Source organism: Buteo buteo, chromosome 9 (assembly GCF_964188355.1).
Source record: "Buteo buteo chromosome 9, bButBut1.hap1.1, whole genome shotgun sequence".
Classification (NCBI taxonomy): Eukaryota; Metazoa; Chordata; class Aves; order Accipitriformes; family Accipitridae; genus Buteo; species Buteo buteo.
Window position 1 is genome coordinate 25,841,224 of NC_134179.1, and position 27,978 is coordinate 25,869,201.

A 27,978-nucleotide genomic window follows, 5' to 3' on the forward strand; every position below is an offset into this window, starting at 1 on the left:
AGCAGGCTTTTGAATTTTGAAAATATTTTTAAAAGAATTTATGCAACCACCCATTATACACATTTTTTTTCCAATGACGATCAGCCAGCATGCTAATACAGGAGTTATCCAGAATGTGACATGGTTACTCAACATACCTAGGTGATCCAAACAGATGTAGCTACACAAAAATAACAGCACTTTTAAAAATAGCTTTTTTAGTCACAGCACTTAAGTTATAAAGGACAAAGTCTATAATTTTCTCACCGAAATGTACAAAGTAACCATCCTGGAAGTACATACTTCTATTGCAGAAAAGACTCTAAATAACTGGTTCTTGGCCATGGAGTCAAATTCTTAAGATATACAGGAAAACGTTACAGCCATATTCTTACTTAAAAGAAATAGCAGCATTTCGTTTAATACAAAAATACTCTTCAAAAGAAAAAGACAAGCAAGATAATATCTCCAATAAAGGCAAAAACTCTCAAAATATTTCTGGCACATCTCTATTGTAACCAAGTGAAGGACTTAAGCATTATGTTCATCGAATTAATTTTAAAAAGGATTTGAAACAGAAGGGAATAATGATACAGCTGCTGTTTTATACTCCTTCATGAAGTCTGTTCTCCATAGAGTACTGTTAAAAAAGAGCTCTATTTCAAATAGGAAATAGCAAGTTATGTCATATACACAAACACTTCTAAAGTGGTTATTATGAAATTTCCCCCCACTTTTTATGCTGTTCTCAGGCACTACTTTCAGTTCCATTTCAAGATCCTACTGTACTAAGTTGTGTACTAGTTACTCTGGTTGGATCAGAAAAGTACAACTTATAGACGTTCGTAATACAACACAGACTTTCCATAATCTTCAGTAATGCTGTTCTTCCTCAGTTCTGGTTAAACACTTCAGCTATCCTGGTTAGTCAGTCGGCCTGTAAGCAATCACAGGCTGTTCTTCACCAACATCTATCAACATATCTAATGGAACATGAGGCTTGTCATAGCCAGAAAACTTGAGACAGCTGCTTGGCACAACTGTTTGTTTTATTTCTGTGGCAGAAACCTCTGGACCTGAAGAGTTACTGCATATATCCATTTGGCTACTGTCAGAAATGAAATAACTCTCTTTTACTTTGTGATTCTGTTCGTCATCAGAAGATACCTCCTCTGTGCTTTCCTGCACAGACACCTCTTCTGCTTTGGCTGGTGCCTCTGGGGGAAGAACAGAAGATGCTCCTTCACTGGAATTCTCAGGACTAACAATGTCTTCTTTTGGCTCTACCGCCAGTGAGGTTACTTCATTCGCTGGCAACTCTGACTGGCTTGGCGTGAAGCTCATTACAGATATGTATTTTGCCTCCGATTTTGATTCCAGAATGCTGTCTGTATTCAGGTTTCTTATCACACTGACCTTAAATGGGAAAAAAAAAAAAAAAATCACTTTTTGTTCCATATAATCTACTAATTTATTGGCTTCATCTTCTGCCAAAGTTCAGAGGTTAAAAAAAAAAAAGATGCAAGTTCATAATACAAATTTAATGTCATTACAACCAATCCCACCAGAAATTAGCAAAATTAGAATCTGCAACGTCATTAGCCTATATCTATGATTTCAACTGTTTTATTAATGCTTTTATGCAAGCTTTCAAAAATGCTTTCTATGTGCAAACATATTTACAAGGACCAAATCCATTTCATGTCACCCACCGTATTTAAGTAATTTGAAGTTTGCAATGTAGAGGAAAACAGCGAAAGAAGAAAAAACTGTAATACTCTTCAACTAGCTGGGGAAACCTTTCATATTCCTTAGCTAATGAGTGTAATTTGCAAGGACTGTAATATTTTGTGGCAACTGTCTCAACTGGGAGTGAAGTGAACTTTGGAAAGATCTTTAAAATGACAAGAAAACCTTTATGTATACCCAGCAGTCATATCTATGCTAAAGTCTTCCTAGTTATTTCTCCTGTGTCACTAACATTGAAGTTTCACTTCAAGCATCTCAAGTAACAAGGGTAATTAAGATACGGTTGCTATTTAAAGAGAAGTATTTACCATAGTTAAGTTAATATTTTTCTTTGGTGCACATTATCTAATACCATCAAACTGACAGCCAGTGTGCTTAAGCTGGATGTCAGCAGTATTTCCTGGCATGTGTAGGTGCTCACATATCTTCCTGTCTCCAACGACAGCACCTGAACTTTTAGGTCTTTCACTGTCTCAACAGACTAGGGAGATACACCAGTGGAAACCAGGCTCAAGTATACATACAAATAACATATCCCAAGGAATCCGTAACAGTTAGGGTAATCAACAGTTTCTTTAACTTTCTTTTCTAACGGCTTGTCCACCTACGAATTCCCAGTGATTTTCATGTGCACATTTTCTGGAGGAGAGTTTGAGAAGTCCATTTCAAATCTTACTAGGACCTTGACAAAACCTGCATGGTTCCACGACATATTAATGCTGTGTAAACGTATAAATAGGAGACTATGTTACTGCCCTACAGACACTCACAGGAAAAAAAAAAATCTGCACAAAAGCTAATGAAGCAGCTTCTCTCTTGTAAGATGACAATTATTTGTGGCAAATATCAGTCGAAATTTACAGGAACAATTACAATTTCTCCAAATTGAAAATATATGCTGTATAAAGAAAAAAGCCAGAGTCACAAAGAAAATCCTGAAGTGTTTTGTGAATATTGTCCTGGTTTCAGCTGGGATAGAGTTAACTGTCTTCCTAGTATCCATAAGTGTTCTATAGATACAGTGAGAGAACTGAGCCTTATCGTTCCTGTCAGGCTCAGAAAAAGCACCAGCAGACAGCAGAAAAGTTGACTTAAGTATGAGCTAAAAAATGGAAGTTGATGCTTTTCAATGAGTCTTTCTCTTACAGAGTGGGTGTTTTCTACCCACTAAAATATTTGCCACCATTTAAAGGTAAGAGGCACTGAAAAAAAACCCAGTGAAGTTAAAGCAGAGGAAGATGCTCACAGCATACCAGTTAATTAAGGCCAGGGTCCTTTTAAAGTGGATAAGACCTTATCACAAATCTTACGACAAAAATCTAGTACAGGACAAATCACACACAGGACAAATTGGAATGACTGAAGATGGTGCGTGGAAGCAGACGGCCTCTTGAAATACTTTTTGTGAGGTAAATGAAAGAAAATGAACAGCTCTGTACAGCTAAGCTGCTGAAACATGAGATTCCTGTGATGCAGCAGAAGACTAGCACAATGAAGTCTTGTAAAGGAATCTGTCCCATTTCACTAGATGCATATTCCTGGTAGGATCCTACTATGAATAAGGATGTTTAAAACATTTAAATGCACATTTTCTCTAATGAAGGCAATCATTCAATGCCCATACTGAAAGACAGTTGCACTGTGGAAGTAGGACCTGTACATGACTGACGTTATTCTTGGGAGTCACGAACAGCATAGAAAAGACAATTTAAAAATTCTTGAGATCTAAATGGCAATGGATTTTTTTTTTCTTTGGGTACATGAGACTCAGCAAAGGCAGCTGCTTGATGGTTACTGTTTCTTATTTTTCCTTCTGTTGGAGAATTCCAACTTGCCAAAAGTCATTCAAATGATGTTTTAGCATCTACTTAAAGCCACCAGGAAGCAGATCACTGGAAGGCAGCAGTCCTAAGGCAGGACACCTTGCCTAGCCTTTCAACAGATGAAAAAAAACTCCCTAGATATTTCATTTTCAGACAAGCTCAAGTAAAGTACAACGGTCATAACCTGTTGTCGTGGTTTAACCCCAGCCAGCAACTAAGCACCACGCAGCTGCTCACTCACTCCCCCCCATCCAGTGGGATGGGGGAGAAAATCCAGAAAAAGAAGCAAAACCAGCGGGTTGAGATAAGAACGGTTTAACAGAACAGAAAAGAAGAAACTAATAATGATAATGATAACACTAATAAAATGACAACAGTAATAATGAAAGGACTGGAATGTACAAATGATGCGCAGGGCAATTGCTCACCACCCGCTGACCGACATCCAGCTAGTCCTCGAGCGGCAATTCCCTGCCCCCACTTCCCAGTTCCTATACTGGATTTGACGCCCCATGGTATGGAATACACCGTTGGCCACTTTGGGTCAGGTGCCCTGGCTGTGTCCTGTGCCAACTTCTTGTGCCCCTCCAGCTTTCTTGCTGGCTGGGCATGAGAAGCTGAAAAATCCTTGATTTTAGCCTAAACACTACTGAGCAACAACTGAAAACATCAGTGTTATCAACATTCTTTGCACACTGAACTCAAAACATAGCACTGTACCAGCTACTAGGAAGACAGTTAACTCTATCCCAGCTGAAACCAGGACACCTGTGAGGAGAGAAATATCTAGTACACATTCAAAGGTCAGTGACAGGCTCTCAGCTCCAAGAAGTCTACAGAGATAACTTCATATCATTAAATTTATTATTCATATTAATCATTTGCATTATTTATTCATTACTTTAAATGATTAATCATAAAAATAATTAATCATAAGTTACTAATTATTCATTTTAAATTCCCACATTATTCATATCACCTGTACTGAAACTACCCTTATGAGCTCTGCAATTTTTATTTTTCACTAGAGATTTCAATGGAAATGGACAGAATCACAGAATATTCTGAATTGGAAGGGACCCATGAGGATCATAAGAGTCTAACTCCTGACTCCACTCAGGGCAACCCTGAAGTTAAACCATGCAGCTGAGAGCATGGTCCAAATGCTTCTTGAACACTGACAGGCTCAGGGCTGTGACCACTTCCCTGGGGAACTTGTCTCAGTGCTTGACCACCCAGGTAACAATCTTTGTAAGAAGTTACAGGTTTCATTCAGCTCCTGAGCAACAAAGCATGATGTGGCATGTGAACCAGACTGTGGAACACTGGAACCTAGGAATCACGAGATCACATATAACCCAGTAAATTGAGAATATGGGCACACAAATGAGTTTCTACAAGGTGAGCTAAAGTGTGAACTTGGATCATGCATCAGGAAGCTCACAGGAGTTAAGCAGCACACATTCTATTTGTGCAACATTCTTTTTCCTGATCCCTTAGATGCAATACCACAGTGGTACTGGGAAGCCAGAATAACTATGGATCCATTGAGCATAGCACTGTCATTCTGGATGAGCTGTCTTTTGCTATAGGAATGGTCTTCACAAGAATTACTGCGTGTACATAGGACATAATGTTACATGTTCAGACAGTTACATACTGGTGTGAAGATGAAAAAATCTCCAGTGTCTCACTTTTTCTACAGGCCTGTGTGTTTTGATATTGGGCTCTAGCTGCAGATTCCGTCAGACAGGTTTCTCCCATCTGATTTTTTAAAGTCTACAGTGTGCATGGCTATCTCTGAACTAGTCTCATGGCTCTTTCACAGTCCATGGCAAGAAACAAGCATTTTAGAGAGTGTTTTGTCTGACCAGAAGTACGTACTATTTTAGAATGAGATGAATCATCTTGTGCTGCACAAGTTGACGGACTAGATTGCTGCTTACTACAAAGGGACCTTGCTAGCATCACTGGCTTGGATATCTCCATTTAGTCAGTGCAATCTCACCTCCTAATATTCTATTCCAAAGAAAGCAAGCTCCAGGGGATCTTAGGCGTTGAGCTACCCCTGCACCATGAAGGAGTGTCGTGGTTTAACCCCAGCCAGCAACTAAGCACCACGCAGCCGCTCACTCACTCCCCCCCCATCCAGTGGGATGGGGGAGAAAATCAGGAAAAGGAGTAAAACTCCTGGGTTGAGATAAGAACGGTTTAATAGAACAGAAAAGAAGAAACTAATAATGATAATGATAACACTAATAAAATGACAACAGTAAGTAATAAAAGGATTGAAATGTACAAATGATGCGCAGGGCAATTGCTCACCACCCGCCGACCGACACCCAGCCAGTCCCCGAGCGGCGAATCCCTGCCCCCCCCTTCCCAGTTCCTGAACTAGATGGGACATCACCCATGGAGTCTAGATGGAATACACCGTTGGCCAGTTTGGGTCAGGTGCCCTGGCTGGGCATGAGAAGCTGAAAAATCCTTGACCATAGTCTAAACACTACTGAGCAACAACTGAAAACATCAGTGTTATCAACATTCTTCACATACTGAACTCAAAACATAGCACTGTACCAGCTACTAGGAAGACAGTTAACTCCATCCCGGCTGAAACCATGACAAGGAGTCACTTCAAAGGGTCTTGAAGTTGCAGAACATGGAATTGAAGATCATTGCCTCTTCTTTCTAGAAGTCTTATGAGACTTCCTGCATCCGCTGAGAAGATACACTCTTGATATGATTACCATTTACTACTGCCTCACATGGCAGTTCTTGAAAACTGTTTCAACTGCTGCTGATTGTTCAGTTGCTGTGACTAATGAGACACCAGGAGAACATTACAACAGTATTTGTCAGATACTCCGCTCTTGCCTGATGTGAAAGCAAGGAGTGCGGCTGCTCTATGGAACATCCACTCTGTTTCCTAAGGACAGTTACAAGGAGTTTTTAAGGTAGCGCAGCTGCTGACCTCTCCCCCCCGTGACTGCGCAGTGTGAGTACAGATCTCCTCTAGTTGTTCTTCCCTCTTCCTACAGCACTATTACTCCCCCTCTCCCCTTACTCTGCACATCACTTCAAGAACATTGTAGCACTTAGCAGTATCACAATATTACCACCTAATGCAGGACTCTCACAGGTGTCGAGTGACAGGACAAGAAGAAATGGGCACAAACTGAAATATGTGGAATTTTATCTGAATGTAAGAAAACTATTTGTACTGTGAGGGTGGTTAAACACTGGAATAGGTTGCCCAGAGCAGCTGTGGAGTCTCCTTCCTTTGAGGTATTCAAAACCTGACTGGACAAAGTCCTGGGCAACCTGCTCTCACTGACCCTGTTTGAGCAAAAGGGTTGAACTAGACGATCTCAAAAAGTTTCTTCTAACCTCAGCGATTCTGTGGTTCTGTGTCTCTGCTGCTAGAACGAATACAAACCTGTCTATGTACACACACATGGAGTTTTTAAGAACTAAGTTCTCAAGCTAGACCAACTACTGCTACTTCAGTTAAAAGAGACTGAAGTCTAGCCCTAAAACAAACACAAGGCATCTGGTTGCAGAGGCTGTCAGAGTATTAGACTGGTATAAATCCTAAACATCTATGAGACCATGGTAAAAGAAAATGAGAAAGGCATAAAGATGTTCTAGTTATAAAAGTTACCTAGTTGGATATTAAAAAACTGACACAGATAAGAAGTCTGAACTTACCAAAGACTTAGGCAGCTTTATGTTCTTCTTCCTTAGTTTCTTGCAGCCACAACATACTGTCAACATTAGACTCAGGCTCAGAGTAACACCACACAGAATGATGATATATTGCATGCCTAAGAAGTCAGAGCAAAAACTGTTAGGAAGTTTGGAAAGATAAACAACTGCTGTATCAGTTAGAGTAACTTCAGAAACCATAATAGAATCATAGAATGGTTTGGGTTGGAAGGGACCCTAAAGATCATTTAGTCACAACCCCCCTGCCATGGGCAGGGCCACCTTCCACTAGACCAGGTTGCTCAAAGTCCCATCCAACCTGGCCTTGAACACTCCGAGGGATGGGGCATCCACAACTTCTCTGGGCAACCTCTTCCAGTGCCTCACCACCCTCCTAGTGAAGAATTTCTTCCTTACATCTAATCTAAACCTACTCTCTTTCAGTTTAAAGCCATTATCCCTTGTCCCATCACTACATGCCCTTGTAAAAAGTCCCTCCCCAGCTTTCCTGTAGGCCCCCTTTAGGTACTGGAAGGCTGCTATAAGGTCTCCCTGGTGCCTTCTCTTCTCCAGGCTGAACAACCCCAACTCTCTCAGCCTGTCTTCATAGGAGAGGTGCTCCAGCCCCCTGATCATCCTTGTGGCCCTCCTCTGGACTCCATCCAACAGGTCCATGCCCTTCTTATGCTGGGGCCCCCAGAGCTGAACGCAGTACTCCAGGTGGGGTCTCACAAGAGCACAGTAGAGGGGCAGAATCACCTCCCTCAACTTGTTGGCCACACTTCTCTTGATGTGGCCCAGAATGAGACCGGCTTTCTGGGCTGCAAAGGCACATTGCTTGGTCATGTTGAGCTTCTCGTCAACCAACACCCCCAAGTCCTTCTCCTCAGGGCTGCTCTCAATTCACTCATCACCCAGCCTGTTTTTATGCTTGGGATTGCCCTGACCCATGTGCAGGACCTTGCACTTGGCCTTGTTGAACTTCATGAGGTTTGCATAGACCCACCTCTCAAGCCTGTCAAGGTCCCTCTGGATGGCATCCCACCCCTCCAGCATGTTGACCGCACCACACAGCTTGGTGTCGTCGGCAAACTTGCCGAGGGTGCAGTCAGTCCCACTGTCCATGTTGCCAACAAAGATGTTTAACAGCGCTGGTCCTAATACTGACCCCTGAGGAATGCCACTCATCACTGTCTCCACTTGGCCAGCAAGCCATTGACCGCAACTCTATGAGTGTGACCATCCAGCCAATTCCTTATCCACCCACTGGTCCATCCATCAAATCCATGTCTCTCCAATTTAGAGACAAGGATGTTGTGCAGGACAGCATCAAATGCTTTGCACAAGTCCAGGTAGATAATGTCAGTTGCTCTTCCCTTATCCACCAATGCTGTAACGCCATTGTAAAAGGCCACCAAATTTGTCAGGCATGATTTGGCCTTAGTGAAGCCATGTTGGCTGTCACCAATCACCTCCTCATAGCTCAGAATGCTTAGCTGTCATGTGTGAATTTGTCAATTTACTACCACCTTTTTTCACTCAAGAAAACTTAATTTATAGAGCATTATATCAAGTAAATAAAAATTAGAATAACAGAAGATTTTCAATTTATATAAACATAATCATGTTTTTATAGAGGTAAAGGAATTTCATAACTAATTTTTTGTTTATTAGAGATGACAGATGGGGATGAACAGATTTGTACATTTTTCATGCAGTAGCATACTAACTGATAATAATTACACATAGTCTGTGTACAATAAAATTAAAATGTGAAATATTCCAAAACATAGAATTGTTAACTATTACTAGTAAGATTCTACTAGTCTGACTCTCCTTAATGTCTTCCCCCTCAACCATACCACTGCTCTTGTGCATAAAAGAATGAACACAACTGCTTCTATTAATTTTATTTCTTTTCTCTAGTGAAATTCTGGGCCATAATGAAGTAACATTAAAAAGTTTGTAGGAGGTTATCAGAGATCTGAAGTTGGGTCGCCAGCTGCCTTTGTTCTCTTTAATTAAGAAAAAGACATCAATACCTCAATTTTATGACCACACGTTTATAGTTCCTTGAAACTTAAGAAAGTCTATATACATTTTCCTCAGTGATGAGACTGAGGAAAACATCATTTGTTAGAAAAGAGAGACAATGCTTCTGAAAACCATGTAACTCGGTGAATGATCCATTTGTCATTTGTTAATTACACCAATGATCAGATGCAATGGAAACAGATTTTGTAATACCAATGAAGCAGGAAAAGCATGCAAAAAGAAGTCAGGCTTACTTGAAAATAACACATGATCTTTAAAGGCCTTTAGAACTGGGACAGTGCATTTGGAAAAGAATGACCATACTTTCCCCTTTTTCATATTCTCCCATAGGCATCCAAGTCATCCCATTGCTATATCAGCAGCCAAAGACTTAGCTAGAACAGATCGCTGGTCAGACTCAGTATGTTTTTACTAAAGTTTTAGAATCCTCTTACTCAATGTCTGCTTGAGAGGAACATGAATGCAGCTTTCTTCTGATGGGGTGCCAACCATCAGACTGCCATAGAAATTTCCCTTTGCTGAAACGCAGTAAGTGGAACCTTCAGCAGGAACTGGAATGTTGAGGCTACATTCATATATTGTACAGTTGTCTTCAGTGAACTCTTCCTTACTCTGCAAAAAATGAAAGTCACATTATATCATTTGACTCAATACAACAATATAAATGTTCCAGTATCTTCCAACAGTTCCAAAAATGTTAAAACACTATTAGATGTGCCTCCTACATCATCTATATGCCTTGCAAAAGCTGTGTGATCTTCAGCTATCGGCTTATGAGCTACCTTAAGATGGTGTATTTGATCAGACCATGGTGCTTTCAGCTAAAAATACATGCTGTTCGTAGTCTACATTTGCATTCTTAATTCACTTATAAAACTTCTACCTAGATGCATATGAAAAAGTAACTGTAAATAAACATACATACTATTATCTTCCTCAAGTTCACCCTCCATGATTGCTAAACAAAGTGGTATCAATACCTTGAAAGGTTATCTTGAAAGGTAACCTTCTTAAATGAAAGGTCTATCCAGACAAGTGAAAGGGGCACAAGTAAAGTTACCAATGTTTTAGCATGTATGCAGAAACAATATCATGGGATCAAGTAACTCCATCTTGTGTACAGCTAATGCAATAATCTCATTTTTGTTACAGGGCGCCCATTTGGACAACTAAAATCCAGACCTGCCAGTCACATATCTCACTGTGACACACTTGACATTTTAGGGCTTCAGTGGTCCTATGTTACATTCAACTGTTTTCTTAGTATCTGTTGGTTCTGTGCGTCACAGGAGTGAACTCCTTGTTTATGCATTTAAGATAAACAAGTATTTTTAATTTGGAGTTTTCATTTTGGAACTTACCTGATTTTTACTATCCCAAAAAGTCACCACGTACACGGGCTCTGAATAAATCTCTTCCATCCAAGGAACGAGCTCCACAGATGGGAATGCAGGATAGTAAATATCAACCATGATTTTATCACCATGCCTTGAGAGATTCAGTTTTGGTGGTCCTATTTTTCCTGCAACACATTGTACCTTTGCTATTAGGCCAAAGCTTTTAACATAAAATATGCTATTTATAGTTAGCTTTCCAAAATTCATCAGAGATTTGAGAAGAATTACATGTTTATTTCAATGCAGTTAATATTGCACAGCTGTGACACTTAAAAGTCACGGAGGCATTTGGATACATTCATGAATCTGCTTCTAAAATGGAAACAGAGATTCTCTGCGCAGAATTTCACTGTTAAGCAATTCAACTTTTCCATACACACAAGGCCATAAAAATTCAGCTCACTGACAACAGAAAAAACTTACAAAGCAATTAAACATATAGCTGTGAACGAGAACAGAACACAAAATACTGCTGACTAGATCCCACAATAAATCACACTTAGCTAAAAACAATACTGTACTGAAACAAAGGCTATCTGAAAATCTGAACAAATCTCATTGAGAGCAACCGTACTTAGGAAGCCTGATTTCCCATGGCAATGGCCTATGTGAATTTTTGGCATCTAATGATGTGACTAAACATATGAGTTTTTTGTTCAACGGGAAAACCATTTTGTCTGTCTCCTCCATACATGGCTACCAATTTTCTGCAAATTGTCAAACTCAACATTATTACCGTGACTTCTGTCCCTTTGTCAAACACTAGAAACCAGCCACTGATTCCAAGTCATGGGATTATTGGGTGGGGAGGGAATCATAGCAGAAAAAGGAGTCCACTTCTTCAGCTGCAGCAATGCAGAAATCCAGCTCTATCTAAAGCATAGTCCAAGTCAGGTAGAATCTCATGGGCAATGTCCTGCTGGAAAGCCATATGTTGAGAATGAAGCAAGTATGAGAGGAAGTCTCTCAGTCTTTCCTCCCTCTGTTGTGTCTGCTTTGCACTGCCCATCATGCAATGCTGGGGCCTGCCCCACTGTTTTAAACAGGTTGGCCTGGAGTCTAGACACACAATTTACTTTTACATATTGATACGACGTGAAAAACTGTGATTTCTCCTGAAGCAGCCCAGAGGATTTCCATGAAGAATGAGCGTTAGTTATCCAGCTACAGTGGACTCCCATAGCTTCTAGATAGTATCTAGACATCCAAAGCTGTCAGTACATGGGATTATAGTGTCGAGCAAGGCATCACCAACCACCTGAATACTACTTCAGTGATGCCTAAAGGTCCACAGCTTCCAGTGGCAGTTTCCTACCCTAAATTGGTGTCTGGGATACCAGGCAAGAATATGGGAAGGATGTACAGAGTGCACCATCAGCATCACTTTCTTGCCTTTAGAATTTTTGAAGAAAATATTTAGATACCACAGTGACAGGGCTAACAAGTTCCTACAGAGACAGAACTACGGAAGTTCCTAATAAACAAGCATCATGCTTCATTTCATCCTGGACTCCTGACTTTATAATATTCCCAAATAAGACACAATAATACAACAGAAAGGGTAATTACTAACTTTTTTAATTTTGGGGAAAAATTACAAGGTTTAGTTTATGATGGAACTTACCATGCTTTTGCAAAATAAACTCATTTGTCTCAACAGACTCAGACTGTTGTGACCCAACAACAGCTTTCACTCGAAGCCAGTGAGACACAAAAGGGTCACGTATTTCCCTTGAGACATCACAAAAATGAGCTGAAATGTTCACACAAGTTGAGACGATGTTATAGTAACCTAAGCTGTAAAACAGATCAAGTAACAGTTAATACAATTTCAACTGCACAAGATTCTACAATACACTGCCTGTGACAAAACATCTGTGAGGGTGACTGAGCGCTGGCACAGGTTTCTCAGGGAGGTTGTAGAATCTCCATCCCTGGAAATATTCAAAAGCCATCTGGACATGGTCCTGGGCAACCTGCTCTAGGTGATCCTTTTGAGCAGGGTGGTTGGACCAGATAACCTCCAGAGGTCCCCACCAAGCTCAACCATTCTGTTATTTGACAAATCTTGCCTTAATTTACACCTAGCAACATTCACCCTACATGACTTCACCACATAGAAACAAAAGAATTTACCATGGACTGAATGCTTTTATATGCTTGTAGAGAATATCAGGTATGGGAAATGACAAAAGAGTAAGAACTTACTTGTAAGGTTTGATTTCCACAATAAAATGAGGAGTTTCAGACATAGGTGGGTACTGCCAATGCAAGATAGTTTTGAAATTTTCGGATGTTATGGCAGTCTGTGTTGGTGAAGGCACTAGAAGAAATAGAACAAGTGCACTTTGATTAACAGACCTAGGAAAAAAATAAGAACAGCCAAATACATTTCTAAATTATTTGGAAAAGGCAACATGCTAGATATTACTGGAAAAATTAGACATAAAAATTGCAAATACTTGCACCCAAATGGACTAGTTTGTCACCAGTACAAGCACATGAGCCCTGCAAGCCGATTTATTATTCTTCTCTCCTATAGAGACAGCTTTCTTCCTGTTTGCAACCCAGAATCTCAGATAGCCTATGCCCATTGAAAGCAAGTCCATCAGGTAGCCCGTATCAGGTTATAAGCTGTGATGATTATACTCCTATGTTGGTACTATACAGATATACCAGCAAGACAGATAGTATGAATTTACTGAAGTTCCAGATTGGCCCAGCTCCTGTAGTTTTCTCTTGCTTCTCAGAAACTGAATGGGGCGGGGGGGGGGGGGGGGGGGAGAATACCAAAGCTGCAGTATCATAGAATCATAAAATCATTTAGGTTGAAAAAGACCTTTAAGATCACTGAGTGCAACCATCAACCCAACACCCCCACGCTCACTAAACCATGTCCTAAGTGACACATCTACACATCTTGTAAATACCTCCAGGGATGGTGACTCAACCACTTCCCTGGGCAGCCTGTTCCAATGCCTGACAACCCTTTCAGTGAAGAAATTTTTCCTAATATCCAATCTAAACCTCTCCTGGCGCAACTTGAGGCCATTTCCTCTCATCCTATCTCCAGCCACATGACAGAAGAGACCAGCACCCACCTCACTACAACCCCCCTTCAGGTAGTTGTAGAGGTTGATAAGGTCTCCCCTCAGCCTCCTTTTCTCCAGGCTATACAGCCCCAGCTCCCTCAGCTGCTCCTCATAAGACTTGTGCTCCAGGCCCCTCACCAACTTCGTTGCCCTTCTCTGGACACGCTACAGCACCTCAATGTCTTTCCTCTAGTGAGGGGCCCAAAACTGAACACAGCATTCAAGGTGCGACCTCACCAGTGCCAAATACAGGGGAACAATCACCTCCCTGCTCCTGCTGGCCACACTATTTCTTATGCAGGCTGGGATGCCGTTGGCCTTCTTGGCCACCTGGGCACACTGCTGGCTCATATTCAGCCGGCTGTCAACCAGGTCTTTTTCTGCCAGGCAGCTTTCCAGCCACTCTTCCCCAAGCCCGTAGTGATGCATGGGGTTGTTGTGACCAAAGTGCAGGACCCAGCACTTGGCCTTGTTGAACCTCATACAACTGGCCTTGGCCCATCGATCCAGCCTGTCCAGATCCCTCTGTAGAGCCTTCTTACCCTCAAGCAGATCAACACTCCTGCCCAACTTGGTGTCATCTGCAAACTTGCTGAGGGTGCACTTGATCCCCTCATCCAGATTATTGATAAAGATATTAAACAGAACTGGCCCCAGTACTGAGCCCTGGGGAACACCACTTGTGACCAGCTGCCAACTGGATTTAACTCCATTCACCACAACCCTCTGGGCTCATCCATCCATCCAGTTTTTTACACAGCGAAGAGTACACTTGTCTAAGCCATGAGCCGCCAGCTTCTCAAGGAGTATGCCATGAGAGACAGCGTCAAAGGCCTTGCTGAAGTCCAGGTAGACAACACCCAGAGCCTTTCCCTCATCCACTAGGCGGGTCACCTGGTCACAGAAGGAGTTCAGGTTGGTCAAGCAGGACCTGCCTTTCATGAACCCATGCTGACTGGGCCTGATCCCCTGCTTGTCCTGCACGTGTTGTGTGAGCACACTCGAGATGAACTGTTCCATAATCTTCCCTGGTACCGCGGTCAGGCTGACAGGCCTGTAGTTCCCTGGATCCTCCCTCCAGCCCTTCTTGTAAATGGACGTCACATTGGCAAGACTCCAGTCATTTGGGTCCTCCCCTGTTGACCAGGATTGCTGAGAAATGATGGAGAGTGGCTTGGCGAGCACCTCCGCCAGCTCCCTCGGTACTCTTGGATGGATCCCATCTGGTACCACGGACTTTTGAGTGTCCAGGTGGTGTAGACAGTCATTAACTTGCTTCCTCCTGTATTATGGGGTGTATATTCTGCTCTCCATCCCTGTCTTCCAGCTCAGGGGGCCGAGTACCCTGAGGGTAACTGGTTTCACTACAAAAGACTGAGGCAAAGAAGGCATTAAGTACCTCAGCCTTTTCCTCACCTTTGGTGGCAATGTTCCTCTCTGCATCCACTAAAGGATAGATATTCTCCTTGGCTCTCTTTTTATTGTTAACATATTTGTAAAAACATTTTTTGTTGTCTTTTACAATAGTGGCCAGATTGAGTTCTAGCTGAGCTTTTGCCTAATTTCCTCTCTGCATGACCTAACAAGATCCCTGTACTCCTCCCAAGTTGCCCGCCCTTTCTTCCAGGGATGATAAACTCTCCTTTTTTTCTTGACTCCTAGCAAAAGCTCCCTGTTCAGCCAGGTTGGCCATCTTCCTCAGCGGTTCGTCTTGCAGCACATGGGAATAGTCTGGTCCTGAGCCATTAAGATTTCCTTCTTAAAGGATGTCCATCCTTCCTGGACCCCTTTGCCCTTCAGGACTGTCTCCCAAGGGACACTCTCAACCAGTGTCCTGAAAAGGCCAAAGTTAGCCCTCCGGAAGTCCATAGTGGTGGTTTTGCTGACCACCTTCCTTGCCTCACCAAGAATCGAGAATTCTATCATTTCACGGTCGCTAGGCCCGAGGCGGCCTCCAACCATCACACCTCCCACCAGTCCTTCCCTGTTTGTAAACCGTAGATCTAGCAAGGCCCCTCCCCTGGTTGGCTCACCCACCAGCTGTGTCAGGAAGTTCTCTTCCACACACTCCAGGAACCTCCTAGACTGTTTGCTCTCTGCTGTGTTGTATTTCCAGCGGACGTCAGGAAAGTTGAAGTCCCCCAGGAGAACAAGGGCACACGATGGTGAGACTACTGCCAGCTGCTTGTAGAATGTTTAATCTGCCTCTTCAACCCGGCTGGGCGGTCTATAACAGACTCCCACAGTATCTGCCTTGTTGGCCTTCCCCCTCATCCTTACCCATAAGCACTTGACCTTACCATCACAATCATGGAGCTCTGTACCATCAAAATACTCCCTAACATAGAGAGCCACCCCACCACCTCTCCTTCCTTGCCTGTCCCTTCTGAAGAGCTTATAGCCCTCCATTGCAGCACTCCAGTTGTGGGAGTCGTCCCACCATATTTCTGTGACAGCGACCAAGTCATAGCTATCCTGCTGCACAATGGCTGTTTGGTAGCCATTGTTCTGTTCCTGTTTATTGCCCATGCTGTGTGCATTGGCGTAGATGCACTTGAGCTGGGCTATTGGATCCACCCCCAACATTGGCATGCTGCCCCCAGGCTAATCTCTGGTGAGCCTAGTTTTATCCCCTTCCCCCTTCAAACCTGGTTTAAAGCCCTCTCTGTGAGGCCCGCCAACTCATGAGCAAGAATCCTTTTCCCTCTTTGAGATAGCTGGACTCCATCTGTCACCAGCAAGCCTGGTGCCATGTAAACTTCCCCATGATCAAAAACCCCAAAATTCCATGGATGGCACCAGCCTCTGAGCCATGTATTAATCAGGTGTGTTTTCCTGTTCCTTTCAGTATATTACCCTGCCACAGAAGGGATCGAGGAAAACATTACCTGTGCTCCTGATCTTTCCACTAATCGCCCCAGTGCCCCGAAGTCCCTTTTGATTGCCTTTGGATTTCTCCCTGCAATCTCATCACTGCCAACCTGCATAACTAATAGCAGGTAATAATCAGAGGGCCTAACCAGACCGGGGAGTTTCCTAGTAATGTCTTTTACCCAGGCCCCAGGGAGGCAGCAGACTTCCCTGCAGGATGGGTCAGGTCTGCATATTGGGCCCTCCGTCCCCCTCAGAAGGGAATTGCTTACAACAATTACCCTCCTTTTTGTCTTAACAGAGGCTGTCGGAATGTATGAGGCTGGCTGACTCAGCCCATCCCCCTGGATGGGCCTTCATCTACATCCTGATCTTCTGATCTGGGTCTGTGCTCCAGGGGAGCCCTACTGAATCCCTACTGTCTCCTGACTCAGCCTTGCCAAAAGACAACAGGCATGCTGGGGAAAGCCTGGATTCAACGTGAATTTCTGACAATGCCATTTTTACCACTCCAGCAGTATTTTTAGAAAGCTGTGATACTAATAATAAACTACTAACATTTGTAAGGAATTTGAACACTGAAGCTGTAATGTAGTTCCATATGCAGGAAAGCATTTGAAGTACGTTTAAGTAAACACCATCAGAGGTAACATAGTAAGCAATACAAAAATAAAAAGCAGCACTGATAATTTCCTCATACAGCAAGCTTCTGTTCTAAGCACCAACAGTGACAAGGATACTGGGGGAGCAGCTGCAGGGGAAGGAAAATTACATGATCCTGTAACTATTGAAGGCTGTCACATGGCATTCAGAGGGACAAAAAAAATGAAGGTCACTCAATTGATTTTAATTGTTACTTCTTAGCTTCTCAATGTCTGGTTTGGCATCCTTAATATTGTCTTAATATAGCTTTTGTGAAACGTTGACAGGTAACTCATAATTGACCTGTTCTAGACTGCTGCTTGTTCACAGAGCAAGTGCTTCAACTTCACTCTGTGATACACTGAGGGAAAGTAAACAATTTTCACATCTTGAGAACAAGACCACAAAGACAACACTCTACAGAAAGTAATACACAGAGGCTGAGATAAGCTATTAACCACGAAGATTTGATAGATGTAACATACATCACTCTGCAAATGGTGCTGTGGTTTAGTTATGTTTTAATATGTACAGAAGTGGTATTTCAGTTATTGGAAAAAAGGAACACAATCATCAAATTCTCAACCACAAGAAAAAAAGGTGACAAGTTGGCAGAGGAGGTGTCAAAGAACACAAATGTTACTTCAAATATTTAGTTTTAAGGCACAGTGTAGCAAGTCTTAACAACATTTCACTTGTGTACTATTATACAAATAAAATTATGCTTAACAAAAGAGCGGAAAATTAAATCCTAGAATGTATCTGAACTGCCAGTAGAAGCTACATGGCTTTTACTTATGCAGTTACATACCACTTTGCTTTCTCTTCCCTCATTCTTCCTCCCATCCCCACATTTTAATTTTGTACAGAGACAGTTGCTACCCTTGATTTCAAAGGAGCAAACTTTAAACTACTCAGGGAGCTCCTTAGCAGTGTTCCCCAGGAATCTGGTCTTGAGGGCTTAGGCGTCCATGAGTGCTGGTCAGCTTTTAAGAACCACCTTTAGAAGCATAGGAGCAGGCAATCCTGTGGCTTTGTAAGTCAAGCAAGAGGGGCAGACCAGCTTGGCTGAACAAGGAACTCCCTGTAGAGCTCAGAAGGAAAAAGAAATTGAATGATGTCTGGAACCAAGGTCAGGCTTTGTGGGAGGATTAGAGTCATGGTTCGCAGGGAGAAGACACAAAAGGCCAAAGCTGAACTAGAGTTGAAAGTGGCCAGTGTTGTTCCAGATAACAGGAAGGGCTTTTTTAAGTATGTTAGTAGCAAGTGGAGGTCCAAGGAAAACATTGGACCAATACTTGCTGAAGATGGTCACCTGACTAATAGGGATGAAGAAAAAGCAGAATCATTCAATGTGGGGTTTTTTTGTTTGGTTGGTTGGGGTTTTTTTGCCTCAGTCTTTAATAATACTGATAGACCTTGGGATGCCTGGTCCTCTGAGTCAGAGGACCCCAAGTGCAGGAACAGTGACTTACCATTTGTGGACACTGAAACTGTAAGCGGCCAGCTGTGTCAGCTGAATGTTCACAAGTCCATGCAGCCCGATGGGATTCACCCCAGAGCACTGAAGGAGCCAGCAGATGTTACAGTAGGACCCCTCTTGATCACCTACCAAAGGTCTGGGGAGGTCCCTGCTGACTGGAAAGGACTATTCCAATTTACAAAAAGGGTGTGAGGGAAGACCCAGGAGACTACAGACCTGTTAGTCTAACCTCAGTACCTGGAAAAATTACGGAGATCATACTGGGTGCTATTGAAAGACATTTAAAGAACAACATGATCATCACACACAGTCATCATGGGTTTACAAAGGCAAAGTCCTGTTTAATCAATTTAATATCCTTTTATGATAAGGTCACCTGCCTAGTGGATGAAGGGAAGGCAGTGGATGTAGTTTTGCTGGATTGTTCTAAGGCTTTTGATACTGTCCCTCACAGCATTCTTCTGGACAAATTGTCCAGCTGTGAGATGAGCAGGTACCTGGTGATCTGGGTGAAGAACTGGCTGAATGGCAGGGCTTGAAGGGTTGTAGTGAATGAGGCTACATCTGGGTGGTGACCGCTCATCAGCGGTGTTCCTCAGGGCTCAATTCTAGGGCCTGCTCTGTTCAGTACTTTTACCAATGATCTGGATGCAGGAGTTGAACGCACCATTAGCAAATTTGCTGATGATACTAAACTGGGAGGTGCTGTTGACTCTCTCAAGATATGAGACACCTTGCAGAGGGATCTAGATAGATTGGAGTATTGGGCAGTAATTAACGGGATGAAATTTAACAAGTCCAAATGCTGGATTCTGCACCTGGGACAGAGTAACACTGGGCACAAGTATAAATCAGGAGAGGAGTGGCACAGGAATGTAATACTCTGAAGTACTTGTGAGTGCTGAGCAATCAACTAGAACTAAAAAGAATCTGCCAAGTCACTCCTCCACAGCTCCATAAAAGACTACTCAAACTAATTCTCTGCTCTTCCATCTAGAGATGATTTTTAACATGCTCCAGCTCTGAGACTACAAAGTACCTAGCAGAAAACAAGCTTTCCTCATGAAAAGACAACTTTCTTCACAAATTATAGCACCATATAAATCACCCTACCAGCCACCAAGAACGTCACCACCACCATGTCAAGATCTCCGATAGCACTGCAAGTTGTCCTTGATCACTTACAGGAACGAGTTTACACATACCATCAGCTCATTGTTTTCATCCTCGCTTTTAACAACTTTGCTTTCAGTGATCAAGTTAGTCAAGCACTATCTCCGTCTCTGATCTTTCACTCCATATCCTCAAGACAAACCTAAAGGACACCTTTCAGCATGAGCTCAGAAGCTAAAAGTCATAACTCTACTTAGGAACAAAAGCCAGTAAAGAAACAGGTTTATAGCACACCTCCTCTCACCTCATTAACCTCTCCATGTTTCACAGAGGAATAATTATCTCCCTCTCTTTTTCTAAGGGTTGACACCTTACTACTCCTTCTACCACTTCCCTTACTCTCTACAGGCACCAGTCATCTTGTCTCTCAAGTGCTCTAATGGATATGTAGTAAAGTCATTTGTAAATTGTTCTCAGCTTGTATTTATTTTTGAGGTTTGCTGGTTCTACTTTAAAGTCAAAGAAAGCCTGAAAGCTCATCGCCCTTCCCTAATTACACTGGTTATTTTCATGGTAGACTATCTCTGCCTGCAGATCTTGCCTAACCAATTTGAGTGGCCAAGGACCTTGTTCTTCAGGTCATTTAGCAATAGTACACAGAACCTTAGCACAAGTGACAGCAGCTGAAGATGCAGAAATGAGTGCTCAGCACTGCAATAGTTCAGACCAAAGGATCTCAAAACAGGCATGGAAAATGGATCAGCTTGTGATCACCCACGGAAAGTCTACTTTTAGCACCTTGGTCAGACAAGTGCCTTTCTTCAGGTTTGTTATCTCCCTTGCATGCCCCTCCTCAATCAATCAAATGGTCTTCCTTATCCAGCTCACAGCCCCTTTACTCAGGCTGTCTATCTGACTTCTAATGATTTCTCCTCCAGCCAGTGCAGAGGCAGAGCCTTGGGACACCCCAGACTCGTTTCACTGCAGCATCAATATTACAGACCATAGAGAACACTGCAGATTTTCAGTGTGATAACATCTAATCTTCATAGATGCTATTTCTGCATATTGCCAGTTAATATGCCATAATACTTTATGTGAATACTGTTTTACTTAACCCACAATGAAGCATTAATTTTTTAAACATGTACTCCTGTTCTATGTTGTTTAGCAGGCACAACTGGAGGAAGATGACAGTGGCTAGTGCCGCAATGGTACTCTTTAAACATAAAATTCCTTCTAATTTATAATAAACATAAATGCAGAAACACTCAAAGTGTAAATTCAAACAGTGAGAAACTAAGTGTGGAAAAAGTGAAAAGAAAATTGATCAGCAAATGATGTTGTGATGCATGATACAGGACACTCAAGTTCTGGTTTGCCTCCAGTTCAAATGCAGCAATTTCCATCTGCAGTTAGCTCTGTTCACCTTGCCTTGTAAGACAGCAATACTGACAGAAAGGTCAGCAAGAACAATTTTTTTCACAGAAATACAGAAATTGAATTGTGTATGTGCACTGTGGAACATAAGAGGAACTTCAGACAGCAGCTCTATGTCCAGAGAATAAAGCAATAAAAGGCAAAGGTAGTCCAGCCAGATTTACATTTTTTTAAGAGTACTAGAAGAAACCAGGTGTGCCTGAATTTTGAGGATAAAGAACTGGAACACTGGAAAGCAAGGCTAGGAGTAAGGGAGGGGTAAAAGCAAACACAAGCATGATCACAGGGTGACGCAGAAGTTGAGCATTTAATAAAGAATAGACACGGGAAAGCAACCACACAGTTTATCTGAGCAAACTCACACTTGCATCAGTTTATAACCAACATACATAATAACTCAGACAGAAATGTGAATATTTATTTGTTCATATACAAACAATGCAGACTAACTACTGCTGCCATATTGGTGGCAAAGACCTCAGCAGGTGTGACCACTGTGGTGTGTGTTTATATACATATATAATCAAATATCTTCTCAATGTGCAATTATCTTAACTAATGTATTTAAGTTTTGGAGACATTTACATCTTAAGCAAACCTGCATAGCGAACAGGAAGGAAATACATGTGGGAGGAAATTGAAAACCAAATGCTACCAGAAGACTTTTGCTTTACTGCAAATATCTGGTGCTTGGTTTCAGGCAGCTAAGTAACAAGGGGTTTTTTGGGGGTTTTTTTTTTTTTTTTCAAAGTAACAGGAACAAGTGTACCTAGTTGTATCTTCTAAGACTAAGGAAGATAACTCATAGAACTAATCCACTAGTTGCACACAATATATGATAATAGTTCTGCTTCAAAAGCATCCATCAAACCAGAAAATGTTTGTTTGTATCTACAAGTCTAACTTGTTTTGTACATTTACTTCCCCAAATCCAAACCACCACACTACACATCTTTCACAAATCTCAGCAGACACATGCACACCAAGAAAGATTTCTATAGTAGTCTGGTTTCAAGCTATCTTGTTCACTATATAAATGCTCCTGAACAATACTACCTATGGAAAGTACTCGTGAAATACAAGTTTGAAGCAGCCATATATTCAATAAAATCTATTTTTAAAGCATATACAGAAGGACTTAATATTTTTTTATACATGTCCCACCTGTTCACTGAGTCTCAGCAATGCATCACCCAACAGCAAAAATTAAATCAATGAACTGGAGAATGGGACACTTCAGAGATGTAAAAACAAGACAGCCTTTAAAATGATGTTTGTATCGTGCAACACCAAAGTTCCTTCCCTCATTCTGGCAGAGGGCACGAGGCATTACTGTACACACAGAGGCATTTGTCACCACTGTTCACAGAAGTGGAATTTAACTGCAAGTGCAATAATGCATGTAACAGAACAGGGCCAGGTGAGTCCACAATGCAGACTCTATGGTACAGCTATGTGAGACAACAGTGACTTAAAGAACCAGAGTTCATTCAAGTTGCATGGGCCTATTAAACATTATTTGGGCACTGAAATACAGATTAAAAGCACAAATTGAAAACTTAGAAAGAAACTGTGACAAAACAAGTAAAAACATCTTTTGAAAGTCTGCTCCTTTTTTGGATTTCCATGAAAAACAAACAAATCCTTATAATCCCCAAGTGATACATCATAGGAAAACAGTTTTAAGCCATTTCAATAGGCCAAGCGGGACAACAGTTTGAACTTTGCTTTGGATTCATGCCAAGTGGGTAACTCTTCATTTAGCCTGTTAAAAAACAGTCAAATACAATGCTAACAAATCAGTCCCTTGTGGGTCCCTGACTGGGAAAATGGTGCACCTTCCTTATGCCAGCCCCATGGTCCATCTGAGCTCATATATCCACTTCAACTACACCCAGAAAGAGTAGGAGCTTTGGTGACTTCACAAGTGTAAGAAAGTGATTCTCCTTAGCTTTCACCACCACTGAAAGAGAAGACAAGGGAATAAAGATCAGCTAAATCTGCACTACCTGAGAATGTGTATTGCTGCAGAGTCCTGCAGAAGCAATGAAAAAAAAAAAAACAAACCGCAAAAGGCAAAAAGAAAAAAAAGAAATAAAGAAAGTGGCAAAAAGGCAGCCAGCAGCCTGAAAAATGGATTCAGAGAGCAGCAAGTCTGTGCTAAGGGTGAAAAACAGCACATAAAAATAATTGAATCTGTTTCTGAATGCGGCAACTGAATCAAGTGCTCAAGCTCTCTGTGCAAGATTCCCTTTATTTCACAAAATAATCAAACTTATATATGTTTCAACAAAGATCTAGAAAGAACTAACGGCATACAGCCAATACTACTAACACAGGAGGGCATATCTGGCTCAGCTGGGATGTTTGCCAGTCCTCAGAACAGTTAAAGATAAAAACATTCCATACACATACTCATGACTGTCTTCAGCCACATCTTACCAGGCCTACACAAGGCCATCCTCCAACCTGACCTTGTAAAACTAGTTCTTCAAAGGCTTGGCAAACATGCAGCACAACGAATTCTAACGGTCACTCTTGAAAAATGCCAGGTGTTCCAAGCTGCTCCCACACTGAACACTGCATTTCCTTCTAGAATGGTCCTCTTTAATCATTTAGAGTCTCACTTCAATCTGTTCTGAATCAAACCAAATTGCCCTGTATTAAAGCAGAGTACAGCCATCTGGGGGCTAGAAGAGAGCTAGGAGCACTGCCCAAAACTGCAGGATGGAATTTCAGCAGGAAGGGGTCAGTGCTTAGCACAGGCTGCAAGAGCACCAAGCTTGTGCCATGGGGAGAAATGGGAAATGACGGTCAGAGGTGGGGCTCTGTCCCCTGCTGCGTTCCCCTTCAGGGCAGCACACCTGGGTTAGCATGCATCCATCTCTACTGTGCACTTCTGGCAGGCCAGGCACTAGAGATCAACAGCCCAGTTCCTGGTCTTGTCAGCCTGCTGGAGGGGAGACTGCCTGTAGGCTGGTTTTGGCCAGGAGCTTGACAGATCAGCAAACACCAAGCAGCAAGGTGATGAAGAATTTTGTTCCTGCTACCCGCCCAGCCTTCTTCCAAGTGGCACCAGCCACATAGCATATGTGGAAAGATTTGCATGTGCTTGCCTTCACCCACTTACATTTATCCCTCTGAAAGAAACGCAGGACGTACACTTCTCTTGTAATGTTGCTCTTATACCTTGATGGTACTTCCTTAAAGTTATTAAAAACAAGCTTAAATTAGTGCAAGTAACAGCAATTCTATGCACAAAGTTCTACCAGAAGTTCTCAAAAGATCTTAAATTCATAAAGGAAACCACATTCAATTTACAAACAAAGGGAGTATGAAAATCAAGGGTAAAATTTAAAGCTATTATTTTTTTAAATATTTAGTAAAATGAACTTAAATGATTTCACAGGAATCAGGAATAAACACTATACACAGTATTTAGTGCATTTTTACAGCTTCTATTTACAACAGGTTTTTATTTTCTCAGTGCTCAGAGGTTTGACACTTCCACAGAGCTTTTAAAATCAGTGTTTATGATAAAAATCTCTGCAAGGTGGTATGCTGTACCGAGAGGAGCGGAAGACCTGGATCACCATCTTAAACTACAGTAACTTGCACAAGATGGACATTTTAAAAACTGCTGTAATAGAAGCTAAATATTGTTTTATCTATTTTATGACTATTCTTCCCTTTTGTTGTAGCTGAGAAGTCATTATAACAGATGATATCTAAATACAGCACTTTCTATCATCCAATTTGTTTTTTGTTTGCAGCTGGACAGACAACTGCTATGACTGCCAATAATCTGAACCATAAAAGAACAAATCAAGACCACCAAGATCATCACACACAACAGGAAGACAGCTGCAAAAATGAAGTACACGTATCACCTTGGAAATCTTGCTTTCAGTGTGCAATAAGCACCTGAACCATCACAGTCTCCCAATCTTCTGCTACTATAATCTTGACCAGGGACCTCCTCTTCCAGATACTTAAATGCAGACTGAGAGTTCCCATCAACAAGGCCCTGCTCCACTGATGAGTCACAGGCCTATCAATGCAGACATGTTTAAGCACCCAGCTTTAGGAAACGCTGGGGGCGTTTAGCTATTCGGTTGTCTGGCTTTTCTAAGGAAAATTGTGTCCTACAACAGAAGACCAAGATGACTGGGCATTTCCTCATTACACACTCAGCCTCGAGATACCTATTACATGCTTGGCACACTGAAAGACCTACTAAGACTTAAGAAAAAAAAAAATCACTATCATTGCAAGGGAAAGCATCATAAACATGCTTCAGAATTCCCCTTCTACATTCATCCTTCCACTGTAAGCCAGCATGTCTGCTTGCATCAATGTAATAATGAAGTAAGGACATGGTATTAGTTCATCATTACAGATATAACCAGCATTTTCATTCAGCTAATACACAGCAATATCTATTAGAACTCCCTTCATCATGTTTTTGTTCACTAAAAAACCTAAGTTTTTGCTTAAATTATGAAGTCTCTGAAGGGTATGGTTATACAGGCCGTGGCCAACCTGAGAGCAAGTCACCAGAAAAACTCTGCCTGTGTTTCCAAAACCCAACTCAGAAGTATATTCTGCTCCTTTCACCTGAGGGTTTGCTGCACTCACGTGCAGAAAAATGAGCTTTTTGCTTCTAGGCAGCCTGCCACATCAACTACACCACAGCACCATTCTGTAGTCTTACACAGAGGTAACTGCTGTGCTGGACTATGGCAGGTTTGTTTTATGCTAAGTGATTTACTGGTATTGTGTTTTTACCTTAAAATTGCTTAATGCCATGTAGAAGTAGCATATTCTATCGGCAATAAAAGCATGCCCTTAAAAGAGGTGAAGTCAGATCTCAAGAGACAGTATTTAACACAACAAGCCTCCTTACTGCTGAAATGTGAAAAAAGGGAGTTTCCCTGCAAGGTTTACTGGTTAATAATCAGCCACCAAGTCAAACAAACTGGACCCTCAAGTTGTAAACTACCAAGGGACAAGTCAGCAGGCAGATTACCATTTTTACTGCTCCTAGTCCACATCAGGTAAACCTAAGTAGTTTTCCAAAATCCCATACGGCGCGGCCCATCCCCAAGGGCAACCAAGTTCAGTCACTCCACCTGGCCATGGATCTAAACTACAAGAAGTCTTAGTGAATCTGCATTATGCATTTGCAGAATCCGAGGCGCCTGGGCACATCATCAGTGTTTCTGTGACCAGCTGCAAGCAGCATTTTAGGTAAACTGATCTTGCTTTGTTGATAAAGCTCAGGAGAGTACTGCTGCATTTATCTAACGTGTGGACATGCTTCCTATTTCAAGCCCTTTCATAAAGGGCATAACATGCAACACCCTGTATACTGCTCACAATATTGTTAAAAATTAAATCCGCATTCTCTTTCGACCCGAGCTATTAGAGAGCAATCTCTGGTTTTAATGAACTGTTCCAGTTTGAAGTGAAACTTGTAAACCAGACTGAGCATTTCTTTCATGATTTACTTGCACCAACTCTTTCCAAACAGAGACAAGACTGTTCTTTGCTGGCAGGCCACCCTCCTCCCCATCAGTGCTTGGCTGAAATGTGTCCCCACACCTGTGGTCAAGGCCATGATCCTGACACCTCGTTTGGACTTCCCAGTCTTGCACTTCCCCATCTTTGCATTGCAATTCCCCGTTTCTCTGCTTTTTTGAACATACGCGTTTATAAAGTACAGCGGAATAGGCCTGTTTGATGCACACCCTGCTCTTGCTTTACGTGACGAAATGTGCAAACACCTAAAATAACGGCTGGTATCAGCCACTCTTACCGTAAATGACTGTCACCATTTATTACAGCTGTGATAAAGCCAGGGGTTATGCCCATAACAGTAACCGGACAGCAGAGATACGTCTCCAAATGCGCTGACAGTGTGGTGCTACCAGAACTAGTTAGCACGCCACTAGATCACTTCCACTGCAAAGTTTAATCTCGCAACCCAAGAGAGAGTTCAACCGGTACCGGGTCACGTCGGCGGGACGACGCAGCACAGGCCCGGGGGCTGGGGGGGGGGGTTGGGGTACGAAGCTGAACGAAGCGGGACTCGGTTCCCTCGCCGCCGCCCTGCTGCTCGCCCTCCAGGGGGCAAGGCGGGCCCCACCGCTTCCCCTCCGGCTCCCTGTGCCTACGGAGGGCGGCGGCAGGGACGCGAGGCCGGGGGACACACCGCGGCCCCGGCGGCGCTCGCTCGCTAACGACTCCGGGAAAGGGCGAAACACCGGCGGCGGCGGCGCCGCCAGCTCCGGGCCCACCGCCCCGCTCCGCGCTCCTCAGGGGACCCGGGCAGGGGGGTGGATGGCCTGCCTGCCTGCCCGGCCCGGCCCGGCCCGTCCCATCCCGGCCCGGCCCGTTACCTGCGGGCGGCCGGTCCCCGCGGGAGGCCGCGCTCCGGCGGGGTGCCAGCAGCGCCGCGAGCGCCAGGAGAGCCAGCAGCGCCCGCATGGAGTCCGGCGGCGGTCGGGGACGCGCACGCGGGGGCCAGCCAAGCTCCGGCTCACTCTCCTCTCGGCTCAACTCGGCCCGGCTGCGCTCCGCTCCGCTCCGGCGCCTGCGCGCCGCGCTCCCCGCGCTCCCCGCGG

At 42.9% G+C, this 27,978-nt stretch overlaps 1 protein-coding gene across 1 annotated transcript; it reads right to left on the minus strand.

The window, feature by feature from the left end:
• Positions 1-7: 7 nt before the first annotated feature.
• Positions 8-27,971, minus strand: IFNGR1 (interferon gamma receptor 1). The gene is made up of 7 exons (XM_075035801.1): positions 27,754-27,971; positions 12,920-13,034; positions 12,336-12,508; positions 10,676-10,836; positions 9,749-9,926; positions 7,263-7,378; positions 8-1,395 (listed from the first exon to the last, which is right to left on the minus strand). The coding sequence occupies exons 1-7, from the start codon at positions 27,839-27,841 to the stop codon at positions 904-906; spliced, it is 1,323 nt and encodes a 440-aa protein (XP_074891902.1). The 5' UTR covers positions 27,842-27,971; the 3' UTR covers positions 8-903.
• Between the last annotated feature and the right edge of the window lie 7 nt (positions 27,972-27,978).

Bases quoted from the DNA above. Each gene is read 5' to 3' on its own strand.
- IFNGR1 (XM_075035801.1), bottom strand. From the start codon at position 27,841: ATGCGGGCGCTGCTGGCTCTCCTGGCGCTCGCGGCGCTGCTGGCACCC. The intron at 13,035-27,753 runs GTAACGGGCCGG...TATTTCTTCTAG, and splicing joins CGGGGACCGGCCGCCCGCAG to TGCCTTCACCAACACAGACT. The intron at 9,927-10,675 runs GTAAGTTCCAAA...CATTTTTTGCAG, and splicing joins TTTGGGATAGTAAAAATCAG to AGTAAGGAAGAGTTCACTGA.